This window comes from Lampetra planeri, chromosome 17 (genome assembly GCF_965212315.1).
Source record: "Lampetra planeri chromosome 17, kcLamPlan1.2.h2, whole genome shotgun sequence".
In the NCBI taxonomy this organism is placed as follows: domain Eukaryota; kingdom Metazoa; phylum Chordata; class Hyperoartia; order Petromyzontiformes; family Petromyzontidae; genus Lampetra; species Lampetra planeri.
Window position 1 is genome coordinate 4,857,118 of NC_136123.1, and position 23,869 is coordinate 4,880,986.

General features: G+C 43.7%; 1 protein-coding gene across 1 annotated transcript; it reads left to right on the forward strand.

Annotated features, from left to right (window-relative positions):
* Positions 1-2,821: 2,821 nt before the first annotated feature.
* On the forward strand, positions 2,822-23,652 carry GOT2 (glutamic-oxaloacetic transaminase 2). Its single transcript, XM_078601912.1, has 10 exons — positions 2,822-3,081; positions 9,958-10,114; positions 15,479-15,607; positions 16,230-16,289; positions 16,728-16,889; positions 18,161-18,265; positions 20,274-20,424; positions 20,605-20,770; positions 21,249-21,399; positions 23,049-23,652. The coding sequence occupies exons 1-10, from the start codon at positions 2,993-2,995 to the stop codon at positions 23,169-23,171; spliced, it is 1,293 nt and encodes a 430-aa protein (XP_078458038.1). The 5' UTR covers positions 2,822-2,992; the 3' UTR covers positions 23,172-23,652.
* Positions 23,653-23,869: the final 217 nt, after the last annotated feature.

Here is a 23,869-nt window from a genome sequence, read left to right on the forward strand (position 1 = left end):
ATAAAAGTAAAATAAAAATAAAAATCACGACGTTTCGGAGGCAACACAAGCTTCTGTCTTCAGGTGGAACCGTCACAGCACGATAGCTGTATCAAGTAAGAGAAATTCCAAGAAAACAGTCCTCTTACTTGATACAGCTATCGTGCTGTGACGGTTCCACCTGAAGACGGAAGCTTGTGTTGCCTCCGAAACGTCGTGATTTTTATTTTATTTTACTTTTATTAATTTTAATTTTTTACCTACGTGACTTTACCGACAAAACCCAAGAATATGAATCCTTGCAGTCACGAAAGCTTCAAATCTAGAATATAGGAGTGAGTAGTATGGGAAGGTTGTACAACATTATATAGGCACATCTTAGTTACTGTGTCAATGCCTGAGTGCCAGATGCAAAACATGAATGGAATTATACAAACATCCCAATGCAGAACACTCCTTAGAAAGTATGGAGTCCCAGTAGGGCTTTGCTGGAAAAGTAAAGGACATTAAATTAGTGTATATGTTGGGACGCTGCCTTGGGGAAATGGTTGGCACGCTGGACTTGCATTCCAGAGGATGCACGTTCAATCACCCGGTATGGCAGCTAACAATGACGAAAGTTTCTTAAATCCCCCACACCTCTGTCCACCCAGCAATATAAATGGGTTCACCAGAGTCGATTGGCCGGTCGTGTATGTGAGGGTAAGGCGCGTGTTCTCAAAACTTTTCCACAACATCTGACCAGCATAGAAGAGGAAGTCAAAATACCTTCCATCAGGGTTCTCATAGCTACGTCTTGTGGATGCCCTTCCACCAGCAGTGACATTAGCAGGAATTTTCAAGGCTGCACCTTTGCCTTTTATAATGTTTACACTGTATTGGTTTTCCTGTGGAGTGGCTGTCTTAGCTCTAGGAATGTGGAATGTTTCCCATGGCTCAAAAACATGGTAATTAGCGCCACCCCATGTTCAGGTGAGGGTTATACACATTTGGTTTGTAACTTTTTGTGAATGCCTCCGGACGACAATGAATCATTTAGATTCATAACGTCTCACGGGAATTTATTTCAATATTTATCTTTATTTTAATAATGAATTTTCTTTAATTATAATCATATATAGCAGAATATTTAGGAGGCTATAACCCTACGAGTACATATCCTGGAATGCATCCGATCTCGTCACATCACCATAATTGATCGTGTATCTTGCATGACAGCGCGACGAGCATGCACAACTGTTACAGGCTGTGACGCTACTTTTTGGGCAGATGGCAGTGTAGCAAAATTAGTTGGAGAACTGTCCTATCAGAGGTCGCAACCGGGTACCCGATACCCGTACCCTACCCGATACCCGGCTACCCGTACCCGGTGCGGCCGGGTACGGGTACGGGTAGGCCGTGAGTCACTGGTGAGTAACTGTTTGTCACTCATTTCCCAACGTCTTGTCTCTTCTCACAATTCAAGTTCCTAGAATCAACCCACCCGCGCCTGCAACATGGCTTCATCCCAGAGGTCGCAATCAGGTACCCGATACCCGTACCCTACCCGTACCCGACCGGGTACGGGTAGGGTACGGGTACGGCTGGGTACGGAAACCCGTTTGCGACCTCTGCCTTCTATGCTCCCAAATCTGAGCTCCCCACCTTTACAAACCTGGCCAGGATAGTGGTGAAATATGGCCAAATAACCCCCACGTCCCACGCCACAGTGTGCAGAGGCCCTCACCCAGCAGTGGATTGACAAAAGGGTTGCACATGTAAATGTGAGATGTTCCATGTAACATTTTTGAACGTTTATGATTTTTTCTTCTTAAATTTTTGTGCCTCTCTGACATTAAAACGTTAACAGTATAATATGCATTTTTGGCAATTGTGCTGACACACATCTTGTAAAAGAGAAATGGAATCAGAAAATATGAGTTTCATTGATTTATTATTATACAATCCCAGGAGTTCTGAAAAAATAAAACTAAACATGCATTTGTGAAAGCTTTATTTCTATGGCGATGGATGGACCCTGTGGTTAGTCCGCCTTTCACCAAATCACCCGCAATGCACCCCATCTCATATTTCTGAAGCTCGTCAGGGTTGAGCGTGGATAGTGCTTGGGTGAATGGATAGTACTTATAACATTGGTGATGTTTCACGGCCAGGCTAGCGTGGGGAAAAGGCATGGGCGGGCTGCCAGTCAGTGGCGGGCAGCAGAGGGCAGTCGGGAGGCCGTCGTCCATCGACATCATCAATCACGTGATGAAACGGAAGGGTTTTCAAAACCCATTCCCATCAATTTTCGTGTTCGGCTTACTGTGTTTCATCGTCCAATGCAAGAAACAATAATAAATGTACTCGTGGAAATGTATTTGTTGAAACATTTGTAAATAATTATGAAATCATATTTTCTTTAAATGTTATGTTAGATGATGAAATCCATTGACAACTTTGCATGCACACAATTTGTAACCTTGGCAGGAGCTCAAACGCACGTGGCTTGAGTAAAATGCACTTGGCCATGACTTTTGGAAAGTTACGTCATCACATTGATCAAGTTATGACGTCAGAGCTAAAGCCACGGGCAACAGGCACCTCTCTGATCCGCGTCGGTGTGACGTAATGACGTAAACCGCGTTTACAGCCACGCCCTGTGTTTGCGTCATCACGTTGAGGTTAAGCCACGCCTTTACGGTATCACCCTCACGATCGGCTGCAAAACGTCATGACGTAGACCGCTTACGTCATCGCGTCGATGCCAAGCCACCCAAACCTCCGTGCGTCCCGTTCACGACGGCTGAGTGGACACGACGTCATTTCTGTCCAATCACAACGCACGTCTGGCATTCACACGACGTCATCTCGCGGTACAAGTAGGACCCTCCCACCCACCCGCGTGCAGCAAGTCCGTGCGCTCTTGCCACCCTCCACCCTCCACGGTCCACACGCGTGTGCCCTCCTCAGTCTCTATCACCATCGCGTCTCTGTCGGTCTCACGCAACCGCAACGCGAAGCGACCAACCAAATGGCGGCGCTGCGCAAAGGATTCACGGCCTCGGCTCTGGGGCGACTGCCCCTGCTCAAGGTCGCCCCGGCCGCAGCAGCCAGGGCGAGGTGAGGACCGGGACCCGCTTCGCCGCGGTCGCTGTGAAAATCGTTGCGATGTGGACGAGTTTTTGTCCAACCACCACCCCCGTGATTTGCTCGCGTAACGATGTCACTTGGGGCCCGTTGTCAATCCACTGCTGGATGGAGAGGGCCCTCCCGAGGCCTCAAGGTCGTTGCTGGGCCAGGCTTGGGCACGCTGCTGCAGCGCCGATCGGGCAATTTGTTAGAGCCCAGGGCTGGTGCTTGGGGTCGTTAACGTCGCATTAAGGGTCACAATGAGACGTAGGAGACACCACCGTATTAATGTATATACAAGGACTGCGATGCAATAATGTGAATAGGAACCATAACGCTGTAAAGACAAGTGAATGCCACAATATCGTTCAATAATACAAATTTTGTTCCTGAGTAGTAAGTGTTATTTCGTAATTGCTTATGCCTAAAAAGTATAGAAAACGGATATTATTCCCTACAAACTTTACTTTTGTGACCAGGACAGTGATATTTTGAAATGTACCTATTTTCAATGAGAAAACGGGCGAATTTGTGTCTTTTCGTTCACATAAAGTCTGAAAAAACAACATGAATTAAAATTAACATGTATTTATACTAAAGTAATACACAAATAACTACAAGAGATTTAAAAGTGAGTAGTTTTTCGAGATTTACGATTATACTGTAAATCACTTTAATGAATCGGCCCCCAAATGTAGTCTCCCATCATGTTCTCGTGATACTGTCCTTGGTAGCGACGTTCAAAGTCCAGTATATCCTGGTGGAAGCGCTCGCCTTGCTCCTCTGAGTACGCTCCCATGTTCTCCTTGAATTTATCAAGATGAGCATCAAGGATATGGACTTTGAAGGACATCATACAGCCCATTGTGTCGCAATTCTTCACCAGAGTCTCAACCAGCTCCACATAGTTTTCGACCTTGTGATTGCCCAGGAAGCCACGAACGACTGCGACAAAGCTGTTCCAAGCCGCTTTCTCCTTACTAGTAAGCTTCTTGGGGAATTCATTGCACTCCAGGATCTTCTTTATCTGTGGTCCGACGAAGACACCGGCTTTGACCTTTGCCTAAGACAGCTTAGGGAAGAAGTCTTGAAGGTACTTGAAGGCTCCCGACTCTTTATCTGCAGCTCTGACAAACTGTTTAATAAGGCCCAATTTGATGTGCAGTGGTGGTATCAGCACCTTCCGGGGGTCCACCAGTGGCTCCCACTTGACGTGGTTCCTCCCCACAGAGAACTCGGTCCGCTGTGGCCAGTCCCGCCTGTGGTAGTGCGCCTTGGTGTCCCTGCTGTCTCAAAGGCAAAGATAGCAGGGAAACTTGGTAGAAGCGCCTTGGAGACCCATCAGGAATGCCACCATTTTGAAGTCTCCCATGACCTCCCAGCCGGTACTCATCATACTTCAAGGCGTCCAGCAAGGTCTTGATGCTGTTGTAATCCTCTTTGAGGTGCACCGAGTGTGCCAGGGGAAGAGATGGGTACTTGTTACCATTATGGAGCAGCACTGCTTTGAGGCTCTTGGATGAGCTGTCAATGAAGAGGCGCCACTCATTCTGGTTACAGGCGATTCCGATTGCCTCTAACAGACTGGCCACATTGTGGCAGAAGCAGAGCCCATCTTGACGGGTGAAGAAACTGCTAAAAGGTTGGTGACGCTTCCCCTGATCTGCGACTTGCACACTTTTATTCAACAAGTTCCACTGCTTGAGCCTAGATGTCAAAAGCTCGGCATTGGACTTGGTGAGACCAATATCTCCGATCAAGTCGTTGAGGTCTTTTTGGTTGGCGAAGTATGGGTTTCTCTCCTCAGCTCCACCTCTGAAATTGTCATCTGGATCTACAACGTCTTCCTCACCCTCTGACTTGCTGCTCTCTTCTTAAGACGGCCGCTCTCTTTCCGGAGGAGTGGTTACAGGGAGCTCATGGCAGTGTGGCACCGGGGCAATGGATGAAGGAAGGTCCGGATACGTGATAGCAGGTGCATTCTTGCCAGTCTGACGTTTGGAAGGGTCCATTATGGATAAGTAGCTGTTGCTTGAGTGGTCAGTGGGTTCCTGCCAAATTCTTGGGATAGCGAACTTCATGGCTCTCTTTTCCCCTCTGTACCATCCGATAAAAATACAATTATTTCACCCATGACTAATGTTTAAGAGATTCTCGCAACATTTTTCATATATACTAGATTTTTTCAAGAACATTGAAAATTGTAATTTTGAAATTTTAAACTTGTACAATATTTTTTTTACTAATTTTATAACATTAAATTGTTCATCTTACCTTCCAGAGTTTTTTTGCATTGCTCGCAGGTGAATTGAGATGCCCAGTATTTGTCTTGATCCCTGATAGGCATGCCGAAATATGCCTTGTAGGCGTCGCACATCTTAGCAGATGCTTGTCGAGTACTTTTTCAATCGTGTCTTGATTAATTGGCTGCAGACAGAGCAAAATGCATCTGCCGGATGCTTGCAGCCTCTTGACGCCATCTCAGAAAAATACAGATATGTATCCACTTAGGCAGCTGGAACTAAATTGAACTGGTGGGCTTAAGGCCTTTGTATTTATACTACTATTTATATTACTGGAAAGTTCTAGAATGTTCTAGAAGTTACTCCGAGTTTAGTCAGCACTGAATATATCTGGAATGTTCTGGAAAATAGGTAAATTTCTAAATATCACTGTCCTGGTCACAAAAGCAAAGTTTGTGGTGAATAATATCAATTTTCTGTACTTTTGAGGCATAAGCAATTAGGAAATAACACTTACTACACAGAAACTAAAAAATTGTTACACAGTGGAATACAGCACCATGTACTGTAGTGTACGGTACAGGGATTACCATAATCCTTATGCCGTACACTACAGTACATACAGAGGGACCACTGTACAGGAAACGACCTATATCGCTCTAGAGGACTGCTTGAGCCCACCATACGGTAAATACACAGTATAACACGTGCCACAATACAACACGGGGATAATGCAGCTCCCATACAGGGACCACATCAGTAGGGCATTCATTATAACTGAATACCCTATTGATATTCGTGTACAATTACCATGCACCGTTCTGAATGCACTAGTGAACTGGCGTGCACATTCGTACAATAAACATGAAAACTACAGTTATATTTGCTCTAGTTGGCTCGTGTGGACTTGCCATCTAAATGTCCAACTGACCCAGTATTGTAATACCGAGAGCATATGGTAAACTTTTATTCCATGCACTATACGCATTTTAATGCATATACATTTGGTTTAAAATATAGCGCAGTTTCTGCTTGCTTAGGGGTGACCTCGTTTTGCCTGCCAATAAATGCAACGTGGTCACCTTGCCAGTGCTGCTAATGCGATTTCATAGACTGAGCAAATCTTCGGATGTGCAATGTGGGTTTATTCAAACCAGGCTGGGCGTTTTTTTTCCTGTTTAACTATTATCCAAGTCGGTACACAATGGTGCTATTGATTGTTTATTACACAATTGGTTGTTTATGGTAAGATTACCAATTCAGCATTGATGTTCAGTAAAAAATGGGGAGGCCGAGGCTGAATGATACAGACGTGTAGTATTGCATTACACAAACGTGTCCTTGAACAAGATAGAAGCGTTTAAAAATAAAACCAAGCATTGACAACGAGCCCCCATCAACCCAACATATTTTGCATTTCGTAACGGTCATTAACCTTCTTTTAAACTCAGTGATAAGGAAGATTGACAATGTGGTAACTTTCAATTTAAAGCTTTCGTGACTGCAGGCATTCATATTCTTGGTTGTTTCGGTAAAGTCACGTAGAAGGGAAATAATAAAATAATGAAATAGTAAAACAAAAATTGTATTCTTTTATTATTTCCCTTATGTGACTTTACCGAAAGAACCAAGAATATGAATGTGGTAACTGTACAAGAGCACCCACATAGTCAACTTATAACTTGATTACAGTATTTATTACGTACATAAATATGCAAATTTGTATTGTGCAATTAATATGTGTAGATAATTAAATATACCAGCGCTTTAATTAAATTGTGATTTTCCCACACCAGGTTTACACCACTTAAGCAGATTGTTTGACGAAAGCACATTGTTAACGTGTGCATGTTCCTTAAAATTCAGTTATGGATAAAAAAAAAATGCGTATTCAATTGCCCAGCGTCATCCATATGTGAGCACTCTGGTAATGAAAACAGCACCATTTTCTGTGGGGAATATGAAGGTCATGTTAATAATAATCCTTCCCCCCCCACCCCCCTCCGTCTTAGTAACATGGCATTTTCAACAGTGTCTCTGGACCATTATTCTAGATGAGAACCACACCCACCAGCCCATTTGGACAGCACGACACCCTATCACTGATAAGTCACGATGATATTATATGGGCAACGAAAATGGCATCAAAAGAGATCATCGCAACATGTTAAGCTAAAATAGGGCGGCACGTATGATTAGATGCCTTTTCTTGCTACTAGAGTTGTCGCTCATTCATTCCTAGACCCTTGAGGACTCGGTTTAACCGGTCTTTTTTCATCTCTTCCACACTTGTGTTCAACTGCACTTACTGCGTGACTTTGGAATTCCCTCGCATCTCTTTATTCCAAGTTCTTATAACCTTCGTGCAGTCAAGCTAACGTACTCGGTTGTGTCTTTTTTTGGGTAGCTGGCCACTTTGCGTTGTTGCACCTTTTGTGCCTGTACTCTGCAACCGTTATTTAAAAGGGGGGGGGGGGGGGTCAAAACAAATATCTAGCCAATCTTCTTTGGTTTTGTGGCAAGAGTAGCTAGGCATCGAATTTGCTGCAATCGTGCAAAGTGGTCAGTCAGCCTGGGCGGCACGCGCCAGGCACTTGGGGAGCTCTTGCACCGACCTGGAAGAGGTGGCCGTGACGCGGGCAAGTGTGACCGCGTGTTGAGTACCGTGACAGAGGAGACTTTCCGGCGACCTTGAAGGAGGTTTTTTGTTTGTTTGTTTGCTGCAGCTATTTTCATACAAACGTCTCCACGCGCCCTTAGCCTGCGTGGTGTGGTACTTTACGTCGCCTTCGTGTTATAGATGCAGAGCAACAATAATTTTTCACAATTGGAACCTCATTTGCCAGAAGAAAAAATATGATAATTGTATTTTTTACCCTTTTATCTGGAAACAAAACTGACACCTTTTTTTACAAGGAGTCATGTTTGCATAGACCACAATGCCTGCAGTCATAATGCAAACAAAACATAACTCTGATAATGTATGCACTGTCCATTATCAGAGTTATGTTTTTGTTTGCATTATGACTGCAGGTATTGTGGTCTATGCAAACATGACTCTTTGTAAAAAAGGTGTCAGTTTTGTTGCCAGATAAAAGGGTAAAAAACCAATTATCAATAATTTTTCAATTCAGGTGGTTGAGTCGGATGGTTTATCAGGAGTAGCGGAGTATATCGATGCTACGCGCACAAATAAATTACGAACAAAAAAGATGATCACAACATGTTAAGCTAAGGTGGGGGCAATCGAGATGGCTGATGTAGAGCAACAATGTTACATTCAGGCGCTTGAGTCAAATAATTGCGTCGGGAGTAGTGTTGTGCGTCGTTGTTATGATGCCTCCTTCGGATTTGTGAATGGGGCATTGAGTCGTTATATATTCCATGGGCTTCTGGGTGACCACAATAGCACTCGGGAGAGTTTTTTTTGCATCAAGTATCCACCACATGGGCTGCCATTGTTAGTGTGGATGCAGTTTAGGATTTCCCATAAGCTTTGCGAAAGATTGCAGCTAGGGATGGTACTTGTACAATAGTAATACATTTCAATTGCTTCCATGATAGTGGAGGAGAGGTGGATAATTGAAAGACATACTGCTTATTTATTTTCCCTATTTATAGTGATGCGAATTAGGTTATAGAGCACAAACGTGAACATAGTATGATATAGTAGGAAAAAACTACTTTTTCCAATTTTTAAAATGTTATCTCTCCAAGGATCAGCCCACCCTGTGTATCATTTTATATATTGCTTCATGTTTCTAATTTCGCCCGTGAGTGATGTTTCCTGGTAGGAAATCACCTTTGAGAAAGCTGAATTGAATTGAATAATCGATTTAAAAATGTATTTTACAGACTATGGACCCCAAATAGCTCTCAGCCTCATTATTCGGATTCGGCATGCTGTACTGTATTTGCCCCAAGGGCGTAGTGATGCAGAGAGATGCATAACGCGTCCTCAAATGTCGGCATTGTGTTTGATCGTTTTTAATTGAATGTTGGCGTTTTTCAGGTGAAAATGTGTCACACTTTACAGCACCATAAATACCAGTGTTGTATTTAAAATGGTGATTTAATGTTTTGTCCCACGACACACCTTTTTTTTTGTCTCACGACAGATTTTATTTACATTGTTACCCATCCTGCCATGATAAAAAGTTATTTAATCAAATTAAGCATTTTTTTTGCTCTTTTTTTTTTACAATTATATTACATTAAGGAATGAATTAATCATACAGCTAGCAGTGCATCATCCTGTCTGAGAACAGCTGCAGAAAGATGTCACCTTAATACTTGTGAAGTTGTTTCTATTGACCTATATGCACACTTGAAACTTTCCTTTTAATATCCTGCAGAAATGTGCTGTGTTCATTAGATAAATGTGTTAAGTCTCCGAGCGAATACAGGCTAAAGTAAATAACTATTTAATATAGTTTTGTTTTTTGCCATCCTTAGTCGCCAGGCTAAGACCATCAACTGGCTACACGTGACAACCTAGTTTAATCATGCCTAGTGACTCCGATTTAACACTGGAATCATAACTGTGTGGCTCAAGAGCTCTTAACTTCTGAATCCATTAGGCCACCTCAAGTGATAGAATGTTGATTGAATGTGTGCTGCCCAGCTCATGGTGGGCAAATGTGGAGATGGGACCCCCCGACCCTATCCTGGGAGTGACGGAGGCCTTCAAGCGCGACACCAACCCCAAGAAGATCAATCTGGGTGTCGGCGCCTACCGTGACGACAATGGCAAACCATTTGTCCTGCCGTCGGTCCGAAAGGTGGGTATTTCTTAAATATTGTTCTGCCTTATTTTGAAATTTGCAACAGAAGCCACAATATTGCTGTTTTGTGGCCTTTCATAGTTTTCAGAATACTACGCCTGCTTTGATTTGTAGGCTCGTCACCTATTCAGCCAAGCCATTAGTGCCCTTCGCCAAAGTGTAAATCAGGGCTGAGGGTAGCACTTTCCAATGCAACAAAAGCCAGATTTGCAGCTCTGTGGGAATTTCCGTGCCAAGTCGTTGTAATACAATAAGTTGCCAAATTGTTAACCTTATGGCCATCTGAGAGCTAGGAATCCATTAGTCCTATAGATTCTGCTTTGTTTATCATAATGGGACACACACAGATTTGTATAAATTTCCATATGCAATGATTTGTCAAATTACTTATTTTTGTACTCTTCAGCACCAGACTAAAAGCTGTAAAGCCTCTAGGCAGGTATGTCCACAGTCTTGTTTTCGATTCTTCAGTGGATTATGCAAATGGGGGTGTTTGAAAAATGGTTTCTACGAATACATAACAAACGTCATCTTGATTTTCAGTAGTTAACAATTACAAAATTGTCCCTGTGGCATATGAGCCCTTGAATTTCTCGGGTGACTTTTGTTATCTGTTCTGCACTTTGGATCCACAACTAAAATGGTGCTGGTAACTGGCAGACATTGTCTTCTGTTTCCAATTACAGCCCTTTTACAGACTAAAATATGAACCTTTTGGCGGGACTCCAGGGTCCAGATTAAATGATCAAAATCGTAATTTACTTATTTTTGGCGACTCCGTCCCACCACGCACATAAACACCGCAACCCACCTGGCACGGATCATTCTGTTGTCATGCCGTCCAAGCACAGCGAGGACGAATGCGCAGAAGAGCTGAACAAGCGAATGCAAAGGTTCCACATCACGTCCTTGCTGATGATGATCTTGACGCCATCAACGAGAATGCCAACACGTGGGAGGTTGAGGACAGCTTTCCCTGCTCTCATCGTCGGCCTCGACAGTACTTTGTTGAGCCCAACATCACCTGGACCGAGCTTTATCGCCTATACAAGGCCAAGTTGGATGCTGTCAAGGGGAGTCGAGTCGTGTCTTATTCGCGATGGATTCAATACATTCACATGTTCTATCCTGGACTGCGCTTGACAAGCACCACGGAAGACGTTTGTGACTGCTGCGTTTGCCTCGACATCCAGCTCGCGTGCGAGGATCTTCCAGCAAATGAACGCGAGCGCCTACTAGAGAAGAATTTCCATCTCGATGCGGGCGTCGGCTAGCGCCGGATGGTGTCCACTTTCGTCAAGGAGTACGTCAAGCAGCATGCTTCTGATCAGAACGTTCCCGTCAACCTCATTCCGGACCACTATGACGACGCCGAACCCGACGTCAATTCTGCCCACGAGTCGAGCCGCCTGCCGACGATTCAGAGTGTGGACTTTGGCGGTAGCTTCGCCATGTCACACTATGGTCACATGCCACCGTCGGCCGATTACTTAATTCAAACCTGATGGTGCAGAATTTCGTGCTGGCGGACATCGTGAGCGGTGTCAGCAATGTGATCTTCTACAACGAGTGCGCGGACGCATTGTGCAGTCTCCCATTTCACGTACCACATGCGGCTGCTCGCCAAGAACCCGGGCGCGATGCCCAAGACCAAGACCCTGGTGATGATTCTGGACAACTGCATTGGCCAGAACATGTCTCAAGTTGTGTTCATGTTCTTTGCGCTGCTGTCGCTCTTGTTCTACCGCAAGATCGTTCTGTTGTACTTCATACCGGGGCACTCGCACAACCAAGCCGATCGAGTTGTTGCATGGTGTCGCAGTTCGATGAAGGCCTAGAACCTCTACACGCCGTCGCATATTGCCGATACTGTCAACCTGATCAGCAGTGTCGAGGCAACATTTATCGATCATCAGGATGCCCAACGCCCTTTTTACATAGGCTGGGACAGTCTATTGAAGAAGCACTTAAAGTCGATGCTGCCCCGATACACGTACAAACTACGGCTTTGAGGTCGATGGAGTGCTCGGCATGAGCCACCTGAGCTCGACTCCGGACAACGAGGTCACCTACGTCCCGCTGATCGTGCCGGAGAACGTCGATATCGTTCGGCGATCCATTCCACGGGATCTTTTTGGCGCCAACGTCAACACAATCGAGAAGGAGACGTTCAAGTCGATCCGATTGCCGACGGCTCCTGTCAGCAGCCTAGCAACCAAGACGCTGGCCTCGCTATCGAACAACAACTTCTCAATTCCACCCGAACACCTGCCGTACTATCCGGCTGTCCCGAGCGAGATCGGCTCGCAGATCGACGACGATCCGATGCCTGAAGGAGGCCCCACTCGCGCGACGAAACGAAAGCGTGCCACCATTGCCGCGATGGTGGAGCCGGCCGCTGAGACCGGTCCAGCAGCCAAGCCGAAATCTGATCACCCCTGGAAGAAGGTCGCCGTTGACACAGGCCAGAAATAAATCCTCGTTCTTCACCAAGCACCTGTCGTCGCCAAAATTGCCGTAGACATGGAACAAAACCTTGATTAGCGCATCGTGTAGAGGTCATCGAGAGGAATAGATTGCCGTATCCGTTCGCCTTCAACAGACATAAAGACGTCGCAACGCAGTTTATGCGAGAGCCGGGGGCGTATGGGACCCCGGGGTCCCGCTATAAGGTTCATATGAACAACATGCCACGGGTCACATGTTTATTCTATGATTTCAGAAAAAACTAGCCAGACTTGTTATTAGGGAACCTTCAGACTCCCAAGTTCAAGTCTTATGGTTTTTTATCCGGTAATGTAGAGTGGCGGATGCTGCCACATTACTTGCAATCCATATTTCGCCGATTCGATTCAATCGCCGGCAAGGCAGCTGAAACGATCTGAAAGTTACTCTCCACACAGTAGTATAAATGTTTACGCCACATTTAATTTACCTGTGGGTCACATCTGGTGGGCTAAAGTGTGGCTACTCTGACCTCTTCCACGATGTGGCCGTTATGGAATAGTAGGCCAAATACCTCCCTGGGGGGCTTCAGAGCATCCTCTCTATCACCCGAATGTAGACTGGCCTTAAATGTTGTTGAAGTTAGGGCCTGTGACCTTGGCATTGCAAGGGCAAACGTGTGATTAAAGTTTTTAAGTGCCACATGAGAAAGGGATAATCTCACATGTTCAATCGTGAGAGAAGTAAAAGCAGCTGTAAGTGCGAACAATTAAATTCCGTTATTCTTACAATGTGTCTTTGCCCAAAAGCTTACTTTTGTATTTACAAAATAACATTATTTTGAGACTTCCCCGTCCTTTCATATGGCTTATGTAGAGCAACCAGTAGAAATTAATTGTAAAATTTGTCTGGATGTTGGTGAATTCCAAATACTTCGCCTTCAAAAATGTTTTTCCCCCTCTTAATTTCACAACGTGTTTACGTTAATACCACATGGTGTGTGCACAACATTTACATGCAACAAGTGTCACTGTCTTTTCACAACCTTGGTGTTTGTCCTAAAATGACCTACAAGAGTAGTTATTATTTATTGCCTGGCAGACTACAAGATATATATTGATAGACCAAGATAGCGCATGCAGATTAAATATCCAATTGCATTTACTTGAGCAGGAAAAAAGGGCTAACATATGTGGCTTTTTACAATCGCCGTACATGTAGTCAATAGCAGCTTAGCGAGATCAGCGTTTGCTAAGGCTGTTATGTAATGTACAGTCCTTCGTTATTCCGCTGCTGGATAAAGGCCTTAAGGCGATTGTTTGACTATACTTCGCCACACTGGTCAGTGTGAATTAAGCTGAGGAGTATATAGACCTGGCTGCGTAGTACAGTACACAATAGATATTTGCCTTCTGCTATCCACGATGTAGCATAGGAGTAAGGCACTTTTTTATTTCCAATTATTTATTCGTTTTAACACATTATTTAATTGGTTAGCACATCTATGATACTCTGTTGCACATCAACGTTAACTGTTACAAGTTCCTGTATAATTAGGTCACTGGGATATATTCTTGATAGTCGTCCTGAAATCCATCAGGTTATAAGAACCCCTTAAAAAGCCTCTTTCTCTGGGGCGGACAATTATGGGCTCATCTTCAACCTTCTTCAAGTCATTACCATGAGCCTTAGTCCTTGACATAGTTTGCAGGCAGTGTTTGTGGTTGGCTGTAAGATAAACTGCTGGATCCCTGAAGTTAAATATTATCTTCTTGGTTCTTTCGGTAAAGTCACGTAGAATGGAAACAATAAAATAATAAAAATAAAACATAATAAAATACAATTCTCACGACGTTTCGGCCACAACGCAAGCAGCATAATTTTATTATGTTTTATTTTTATTATTTTATTGTTTTCATTCTACGTGACTTTACCGAAAGAACCAAGAAGATGAATCCCTGCAGTCACGAAAGCTTTAAATCGAAATTTAAATATGAGCTGTAAAAAAAAAATATACACATAGTGCTATTGAAAAAAAAAATCCCCAATTTTTATCCCAACTGTGCTGTTGGCATTGTCATGAGATAAAGATTGAACTGAGATCCCTCGCAGAACAGTACAGCCCTGCGTGTGTTCCAAGAATGGCCCATGAAAATGAATATTGCAGAGGCATTGACACAGTAACTAAGATCTGCCTATATAATGTTGTACAACCTTCCCATACTACTCCTATATTCTAGATTTGAAGCTTTCGTGACTGCAAGGATTCATATTCTTAGGTTTTTTCGGTAAAGTCACGTAGGTAAAACATTAAAATTAATAAAAGTAAAATAAAAAATAAAAATCACGACGTTTCGGAGACAACACAAGCTTCCGTCTTCAGGTGGAACCGTCACAGCCACGACAGCTGTATCAAGTAAATGAGAGATTACAAGAGCTACCACTCCGTATATATAATGGTTGGAGAGGGGGAAGGGCCAAGTACGGCACACTTTTTATTAATATGGTAAGGTGAGGCTTAAGAGGCTGAGCCTTCAAAGTATAACTGCCATCAGTAAAGCGATTCAAGTATTCAGAACCGTATTGAGTTGTGTCATACTGGTATCCTCAAAGGTGTGGATTGCATGTACAAAAGCTCTCAGCCTTAACCAGTCGAGCTCAAAATAACTGAATGATTGGACATGTTGTCATTGAGACCACCAACTCAACAGCTGAGAAAACATGGCCATCCCAACCAAATGGCCACATGTTCAGTTCTTTCGAGCTGGTGGTCTGGATAAGGCTGAGGGCTTTCGTACACATATAATACACACCTTTGTGTGTATATGTTGTTAAATCTCTGTTTCTAGTTTGCATTTTTTCAAGTTGTGATGGGTTCTCATAATTTACATATTTGAATGCTTGTATACTCCACAGGCTGAGGCCATCCTGGATGGGAAGAAGCAGGACAAGGAGTACCTGCCCATCGGGGGCCTCGCCGAATTCACCAAGGCCTCTGCGGAGTTGGCCCTGGGGCAGGACAGCGAGGTCATCAAGAGTGGCCGAGTAAGGCGTCACCCTTCCCTTGATGGGACACAACCGCGACGGTTCCGGTGCTGTGATTCAAGCCTGGAATTTTGTTGTTGTTCAATGAGTGAGAACAAAGTTTACAATGCACTAATAGGGTTTTTCCCCTTTTTTCTGGCAACAAAACTGACACCTTTTGCAAGGGATCATGCTTACGTTAACCACAATACTTGCAGTCAAATGCAAACAAAAAACAATACTCTGATAATGTATGCATTGTCTTTGAAACTGATTGGTCCACACCAGAGACAGCTTTCTTTAGAGCCTAGTCTCATATGGTGTTCGACCAGATGACGCCAGAAAAAAAGGGGAAAAACCCTATTAGTATATTTTGGTACTGGCAAAGGAGGTCCCATGATGATGATAAAGTTTACAATGGTTTAGAAACCCCCCCCTCCAAGCAGTAGATGTATCATGCAGCCCATATTATAATACCTGCTGTCTTAGTTTAATGTTATTCTTATCGCTCCGTAATATTCGGCCCCCAAGCAAATGTATTTTTAGATGCGCATGCTAACATTCCTTATCATATACATTTGAATTAAAACAATTCTCTGTTTTTGTTCCTAAGCAAGTATCTTGACTGTTGATCTCTTCACAGTACATCACAGTTCAGTGCATCTCTGGGACTGGCAGCCTGCGTGTGGGCGGAGTATTCATGGTGAGTTCACGTAGCCAAGTAAGCTCGGTTTAAGGCAGGGTTTCCTAAAGTCTAGTCATTGCGACTCACTACAGTACACCTATATTTAGCAAGCTGCTCCATTCACTTGCAAATAACGTCCGATTAGCACAGTTAGCTACGTACAGTGCGAAATAAGTTCTTCATACATACAAGTCATTTACATCTTGCACGCACCATATGATTGATAAACTCATCCCACGTGATGTAGAGAATGTAGATTTTTTTTTTTTTTAGAAATCTTTGCATTTGGCCTCGGCTAAATTTTCTATTTAAATGGAGAAATTGGAACACGTGGCAAAGAGGATCGTGTGGTAATTTGCGAAGACAGGAGTTTGAGAAACCCTGGTATATGGTGTTCTTTAGCTCCGTTAACGCCCATGTTCCACAAGCTGACTCGTCGCCAATGTCCGGGTGCAGTCGCGCTTCCACCAGGCCAGCCACGACATGTTCCTGCCCAAGCCATCGTGGGGGAACCACACACCCATCTTCCGTGACAGCGGCTTGCAGCTCAAGGCGTACCGCTACTACGACCCTAGCACCTGCGGATTTGACTTTTCTGGGGCACTTGATGACATCTCGGTGAGTGTGTTCTCATTGGTTGCGTGGAAACGCGTACTATTTATCTGCTTGCAACATATGTTCCTCTCTTATTCGTTCACTTATGGATGGGGCACGTCCTATAAGACGGGTAGGGAATCGTTTTAATTACTAAGGGCCAAGTAGAATATTTAACGTCCTTTGGCAACATGGACACTTTACAGCTTCATGTTTGTTGTTCAATAATAATGCAACAAAAATATTACGGCTCACCTTTCCAGCACTGATTTCCTCCGGCTAACGCATTGATCTTGAGTCGTAATTCCCAAGTAGACACGCGTGCTGAGATGGCCGTAGTGACGGATAAATATTGTTTGCGGGACATTTGGAAGTGGTAGACCCTTTGGCCACGAGCTGTATGAAGTGAAATCGTGGACCGTATTTAACCCCTCGGGCTGGGGGTTCCCCCACCCCTACTTATAAGGTAATCGTGTGTAGCAAGAGCTTTTTGTTATTAAGTATATTTCAAATGTGAAACATGGCATGCAGACAATCCTTAAGTGTTACATGACAAACATTTAATGACCCAACATGAACCCTGGTTATGTTATTCTACTAAGTTTCTATTTATAAGCCCTGTCACATTCCACTAAATCATCTGGGCGTCAGTGCAAAAATAGTTGACCTAACTGCTGTGCACACACCCATGGCATTCTGGTATCTGGTTTTGCTGTTCATAGCACATACAGGTACAAGAATGATAGTTGAGAAGTGACGAGCTAGTGTCCAGTGTTTCTTTGCACTTAAACCATTTATGAAGCCCATCGAGTGTGGAACACTTTTGTAGGCATATGGGTTTCCAGTACTGTGTTTGCTGTGCTTATTACTTGGCTTTATTCATATACATGCGATGATTTGAGATTTGATACATTTCCATGATTCAAGGTCACGAGTCGATTGAGATAAGTTTGAGGGGCATTTGTGATGCATTCGGTGTCTGTAATAGCAGTAGGGTTTACATGAACCAACGACAAACAATAGCTATGAATAACATATAATTGTTTGCACATGGTTAGATGCTTGCTTTCTTAATCGATTAAACAATGCATCGTTGCATGCCTCTTAGCCATGTCCTCATTGGAAATAAGACTGGTGTTATTTTTATTAAACTACTGAGACTATATAATTGGGAACGATTATACCGCAGACGACGCCTTGTGCGGAGCCTCCAGGAAATGCTTGCCATCATCGTGTGACCTCCCTTTCTGTTTGTCAAAGACCGCGGTTAATCCTTTACCTCTCTCGTTCGGCAGAAAATCCCGGAGAAGAGCATCATCCTGTTCCACGCGTGCGCGCACAATCCCACGGGCGTGGATCCCAAACCCGAGCAGTGGAAGGAAATTGCTGCCGTCGTGAAGGTGAGCCGCCATCAGATGAGCTGTTGGTGCAGCGAGACCAATTAAAAAGGTGCCGGGGTGAGTGAAGAATGCAACGGAGCAATGGTTCTCAATGTTTCTGGTATGGCAGGGGTCCTCAAATCGAGTCCACTGGTTCCTGCGTCCCTCGCCCCAGGCCCCACACTCGTTTCAACGTTTCGTTTTTTATCACAACGTGCCGCTGGCGTTCTCTGCGCACACGTGGAATTTCTCCTACACAGTCTCCATGCCGTTGTAGCCGGACAGTTGCCGCCAGCCTTTCGTTAAAACTAAACTTTATTTTGCCAGGAGAGACCCACTGAGCATTATAGCGCTTATTCATAAGCGAACCGGCTGCGCAGAAAAATCCATGCGACTGTGGGGAGAACATGCAGATCCCAAATATACAGGCGTCAGCGTTGGGATCGAACGCACAACCTCCTGTATATACCAGGTGAGGTAGTTAACATCTTGCCACCGTGATGATAATGAGAGAGGAGAGAGACATGAAAACTCCAAATATGCAGGTGCCAATCGGGATCGAGCCCACGACTTCCTGCATACCAGGTGAGGTAGTTAACATCTCGCCACCAATGCTCAAATCCCATGGAACCTATAACAAAAAAGTAAAAAAAATTAACCCGTAAAAACAAAGTTTTTCACGATAAATCCTTTATATGCGTGGCATCGGGGCGGCTAGAGTCCTCTCGTCCTCTGGCTTGAGATGGCTGCCACCTATGGGTCAGATGATTGTGTGCCAGCATTAACCAATTGGTAAATAAATATTTAAAAAAAATTCCCTAAACAGTGTAACATTTTGGAAAAAACATTTCACGAAAATTCATTGTCACGCACAACGAGTCTGTGTGGAAAATGTCAGCTCGATTTGATCACGGGAAATGGGTTAAAAAACGACCGAAAGTTTTGCACGGTCCTAAGCAAGCAAGCGAACTTAATATAAAGGATTTAATAAGCTGTTGAGAGGCATTCTCAGGTGCTAATGGAAAGTAATTTGCTCCTGAGATGGAATTATCACATTATTTTCAACAATCAACAGAAAATATCGAAAGCAAATTGTGTGCCGTTAAACTAACGCATGGAAGCACTTGGTGGTTGATTGTTTTTTTCTACATGGGGGGATTTTTTTATGTTTATTATAAATGTAAAGCAGTGTCAACAAGACTATCGGGTGAAAATTACGCACTTCGGTTCATAATGTTAAGCTATTTTTGACTCCCCAGTTATGACGTAGATATTCATTAATTTATTGTTTTGGGCATGTGAATCCCTCCGTTCATACTGCATAATATATTACTAAAGGTCGAAATATCTTGTTACATGTGCTTTTTATTGAGTTAACAGAGTACATGATAGCGCTGATAAAAAAAATTGTCAAACTATAAGTATAGGGGAGGATTTAAATTTATATCACAGAAGATGAAACGTGGCTTTAAGCATTAAAAGGCCAGATGCTAATAGAGCAAATAAACTGCAGTTCTTTGCAATCTATTCAGTCAACTAACACGCACATTTATTATGACAGTGAATATTCTGCAAGTCTCTTATGTGTGAAAATTGCTTTTGTGAAAGTGTGCATGTGACATTCCCACTCGTAAACAGCTTTCACTGCATTAATGCCTTCGCGCACGCTGGGCCTTTGACGTCACCGTCTGCAGTCATGAACGACATGGTCATGATGACAGAAAATCCTTTCTCATTTGCACTCGCAGCTTGAAAAATCTGTCCGTGCCTCCTGTCGGCATGATCAAATAAAGCCATAGTTTTACAATAATATTTACAGCAGTTGGAATTCGTGCACATGAAGATTTAGGTGTATGTTGGCAGTCATTTACATGGAATCCTGAAATTCCTCAATTGTCATCATCAACACTGCCTTCTTATAGCACAATCTGCAATGGCTTTTGAGAATTTCTGTTTGTTAATTTTCACTACACGATTACATTGTATTGATTGCTATCCCTGCAATGTCCTTCCTGTTCCCCAACTGCAGAAGAGGAGCCTTTTCCCGTTCTTCGACATGGCGTACCAGGGTTTTGCAAGCGGAGACACCAACCGTGATGCCTGGGCCGTGCGCTACTTCCTGGAGCAAGGTCACAACATTGCGCTCTGCCAGTCTTATGCCAAGAACATGGGCCTCTACGGTACGCACCTTTCCATTACCACGTTGCTCGCCCCCGACCTGCTCTGCATTCATTATATATCAATGACTTGCGCAGATGCTGCAGCTGGATTAGCTTGATCGTCTTGCCCATTCTCCGATAACGTGTGTTCTTCTTGACTGCACACCTCGCACCCCCCAACCCCCATATCCCATGGGATAGGCGAGCGCATTGGTGCCTTCACCATGGTGTGTACGGATGCTGAAGAGGCCAAGCGTGTAGAGTCTCAGCTGAAGATCCTCATCCGCCCCATGTATTCCAACCCCCCGCTCACCGGAGCGCGACTGGCCGCCACCATCATGAACACCCCCGACCTTCGCAAGGAGTGGTACGGTCCACGGAACCATGAACACGTAAACTTCAGCCTCAACCAGTGACCTGAAATGAAAGTGGTATATTTGTGACAACGGCTTATGTTAATGCTTGCAAGTTATGTTGAAATGTAAAAATCTAAGGTCTTTCACGAGGCATTCACAAAACGAAATCACTGATTGAGGGCAGATGTTGGTGACATTTTACCAACCAAATGTAATCTTTTCCATTTGTCTCTACTAATCTATCCTTTTCGATCATCTGCTATTATCGCACAAACCCATCTCACCTCTGTCCTATTTTCAGTGTGTGTGTACTCACTACGGGCTCAAAGTGCACCCTAAGCATGGCACAAGCGCCGTGGTGATGTCACCGCCACTTGGTGAACGACAATTTTTGCTGTTGCTGTCATTATGGGCACTCGCAGCATTTGCCCCGAAAGTCTGCATAGTTAAACAATGGGAATTTCATATTTTGTCTTTGCGTGTGCTTAGGCTGGTGGAGCTGAAGGGCATGGCTGACCGCATCATTGGCATGCGCAGTCAGCTGGTCAATGACTTGAAGAAGGAGGGTTCCACACACAACTGGCAGCACATCACAGACCAGATCGGCATGTTCTGCTTCACGGGCCTCAAGCCTGAGCAGGTGGGCACACGGCCGAGTCTTGTGTCCGTGTCAGCTGGCGGTTTTGGCCCCGTCGCAGACCCCACTGCCATCTGACATCTGTGAAAGCGAGCTTCACAGTTTATTGGATTACTCAACGATAAATAAATATTCTGACATGGGTCTCACAATGTCCGATGGAATTGTGCTTCTGCACTGCTGGCATTTCCATGGTGTCTGTTGATTTGATGAGATGAAACATTTGCCACTGGGGATTAAGATGTATTGTTTGCTCCCTCCAAGAATATCCAATGTACCCGGCTTAGATTAATTTAATTCTAGATTTGAAGCTTTCGTGACTGCAAGGATTCATACTCTTTGGTTTTTTCGGTAAAGTCACGTAGGTAAAAAATAAAGTAAATGAAAACAACTCAATTATATCACGACGTTTTGGGCGCAACACAAGCATCCGTCATCAGGTGGGGACAACCACAGCGAAACGTCGTGATTTAATTTCGTTGTTTTCATTTATTTTATTTTTTTACCTACGTGACTTTACCGAAAAAAACAAAGAGTTAGATTAATCTAATTTATATTTGTAGAGCGCCTTCACTCAAGGTGTTGACATAGCTTACAAAACGATGACAGTGTAATGATGTAGTTGACAGGGGTGTACAAGGATTAAGGAATGAGTGACCGCGATAGAGGGTACGTAGGGATCACAAAATGGTAGGGACTGAGTGGAGGAGAATGGGCAGTAGAGAAACGAGGGAAGCATTTAAAGAGGAATTGAAGGAGGGGGACTGCTTAAAGCACAAGGGAAGTTGATTCCAGCGGAGTAGTGCAAGGAGGGAAGATGGACCGAAAACGGGATTGATTAATACTCCTTATACATATAGCAACTTCATATTTGTTCGTGTGACCGCATCTGAATGTATTTTTTTCATCATGTTTTTTTACCATTTTCCAAAATTTAAATTGAATTGGACTTGCACTGAGGTTGTGTGCTATGAATAAAGCCGTTACTTTTAAAGTGGTATCTTGATGATGACTGTAATTGGATGGAATTCATCGTGTAACAATTTTGACTTAAACCCTATTCATCATTTTCTAGATGTATATAACTAAATATAAAGGACATATTTTTTATATTAAAGTAGGTTAAAAATAATGGAAGAACCTTTTACCTACTATAATCGCCCAGAAATGTCTGTCCGTCCCGTGCGTGACGTCACTCCATATGGGGCAACCCCCTCCCCTCATTAATAATCATGAGCTGAACAATTTTTCTATTGAATATTTCAGATTTACTGCAATATAACGCCCGTCCTTGGACGGGCAAAAAAGCTAGTAAATTATATCCATCTGATATATCCAGATATATCCATCTGATCAATTTTCCAACTAAATACACTTCAAATAAAACTAGCGTAGTGATTATCGCATGGAGCCAGTGACTTGAGTTCGATTCCTGGCCACGGATAACAGAAGTGGCGAGTGGTATCTTGGTATCTGAACCTCCCCTATTTCATCAACTGCACTAACCAGCTTGGTCCAGTATCCCCCATTTACGGACATGGGGGAGGCCTTCATTCAGAGGTCAGTCGACAAAGCGCTGTGTCAAATGTTCAACCATTAATCTTTGGCCATATTCGATGTCACTAACGGCACTTGTCATTGTGGTGGGGCAGGTGGAACGCCTGATGAAAGAGTTCTCCGTGTACATGACCAAGGACGGCCGCATCTCCATCGCTGGCCTGAGCTCTGGGAACGTGGGCTACCTGGCGCATGCCATCCACCAGGTCAGCAAGTGAGCAGCCGAGGAGAAGCAAGCCCCAGCAACGTCAGGGCCCATCTGTCTGCACCCACAGCACCTTCTAGTACATGCGACGTCGTGAAATACTGCGCATCGTGGGAATATTTACCTGCTCTTATGGCAACAGGGATGGCAAATGCAGAAATAGTATTTTTGATGAAATTGTATTAGCAGAGCTCATTTTAAGTTGATTACCAACATTTCAGTAATTTCATTGTTGAAGCTGACAGAATCTTGTGAAAAAGGGTAGGGGGGGTGAGGATGCATTTGACTTTAAACACACGGGTGGGAGGTTTTGTTCGTGACGAGGCAATTAAAAATAAATGGCGAATGCTTGTAAACTGTCGCACTTAAGTTGGCAATAAGTAATCAGTCAAGCTACTTTCAAAAGATTAAACTTAAGCTATAATTATTTGTGTAGTGTGCTGATACATCGGTGTGATGTACATACCAAAACAATAAAGAATTGCTGATCATAATGTCAAGTGTCATTTGTATTTTTTGCAGTTCTGAATCTCAAGTGATTGGATCGTAACGAATTGAATGCAAAGTGCATCTGTCGTGTTTATAAACTCTACATTTTGCTTAATCAAATGCGGAATGAAGGCTGTTTTATTTGGAAATCACTTGCAATCTTTATCCAACATGGCATCAAAAAACCCTTCTATCAAAAGGATTGTAAAGCGTTGAAATAAG

What these genes read in the sequence shown, in the direction of transcription:
- GOT2 (XM_078601912.1), top strand. Translation starts at nt 2,993, where the DNA reads ATGGCGGCGCTGCGCAAAGGATTCACGGCCTCGGCTCTGGGGCGACTG. An exon ending in TCCTGCCGTCGGTCCGAAAG is followed by an intron (nt 10,115 to 15,478) that starts GTGGGTATTTCT and finishes TATACTCCACAG; the next exon opens with GCTGAGGCCATCCTGGATGG. An exon ending in CCCGACCTTCGCAAGGAGTG is followed by an intron (nt 20,771 to 21,248) that starts GTACGGTCCACG and finishes GCGTGTGCTTAG; the next exon opens with GCTGGTGGAGCTGAAGGGCA.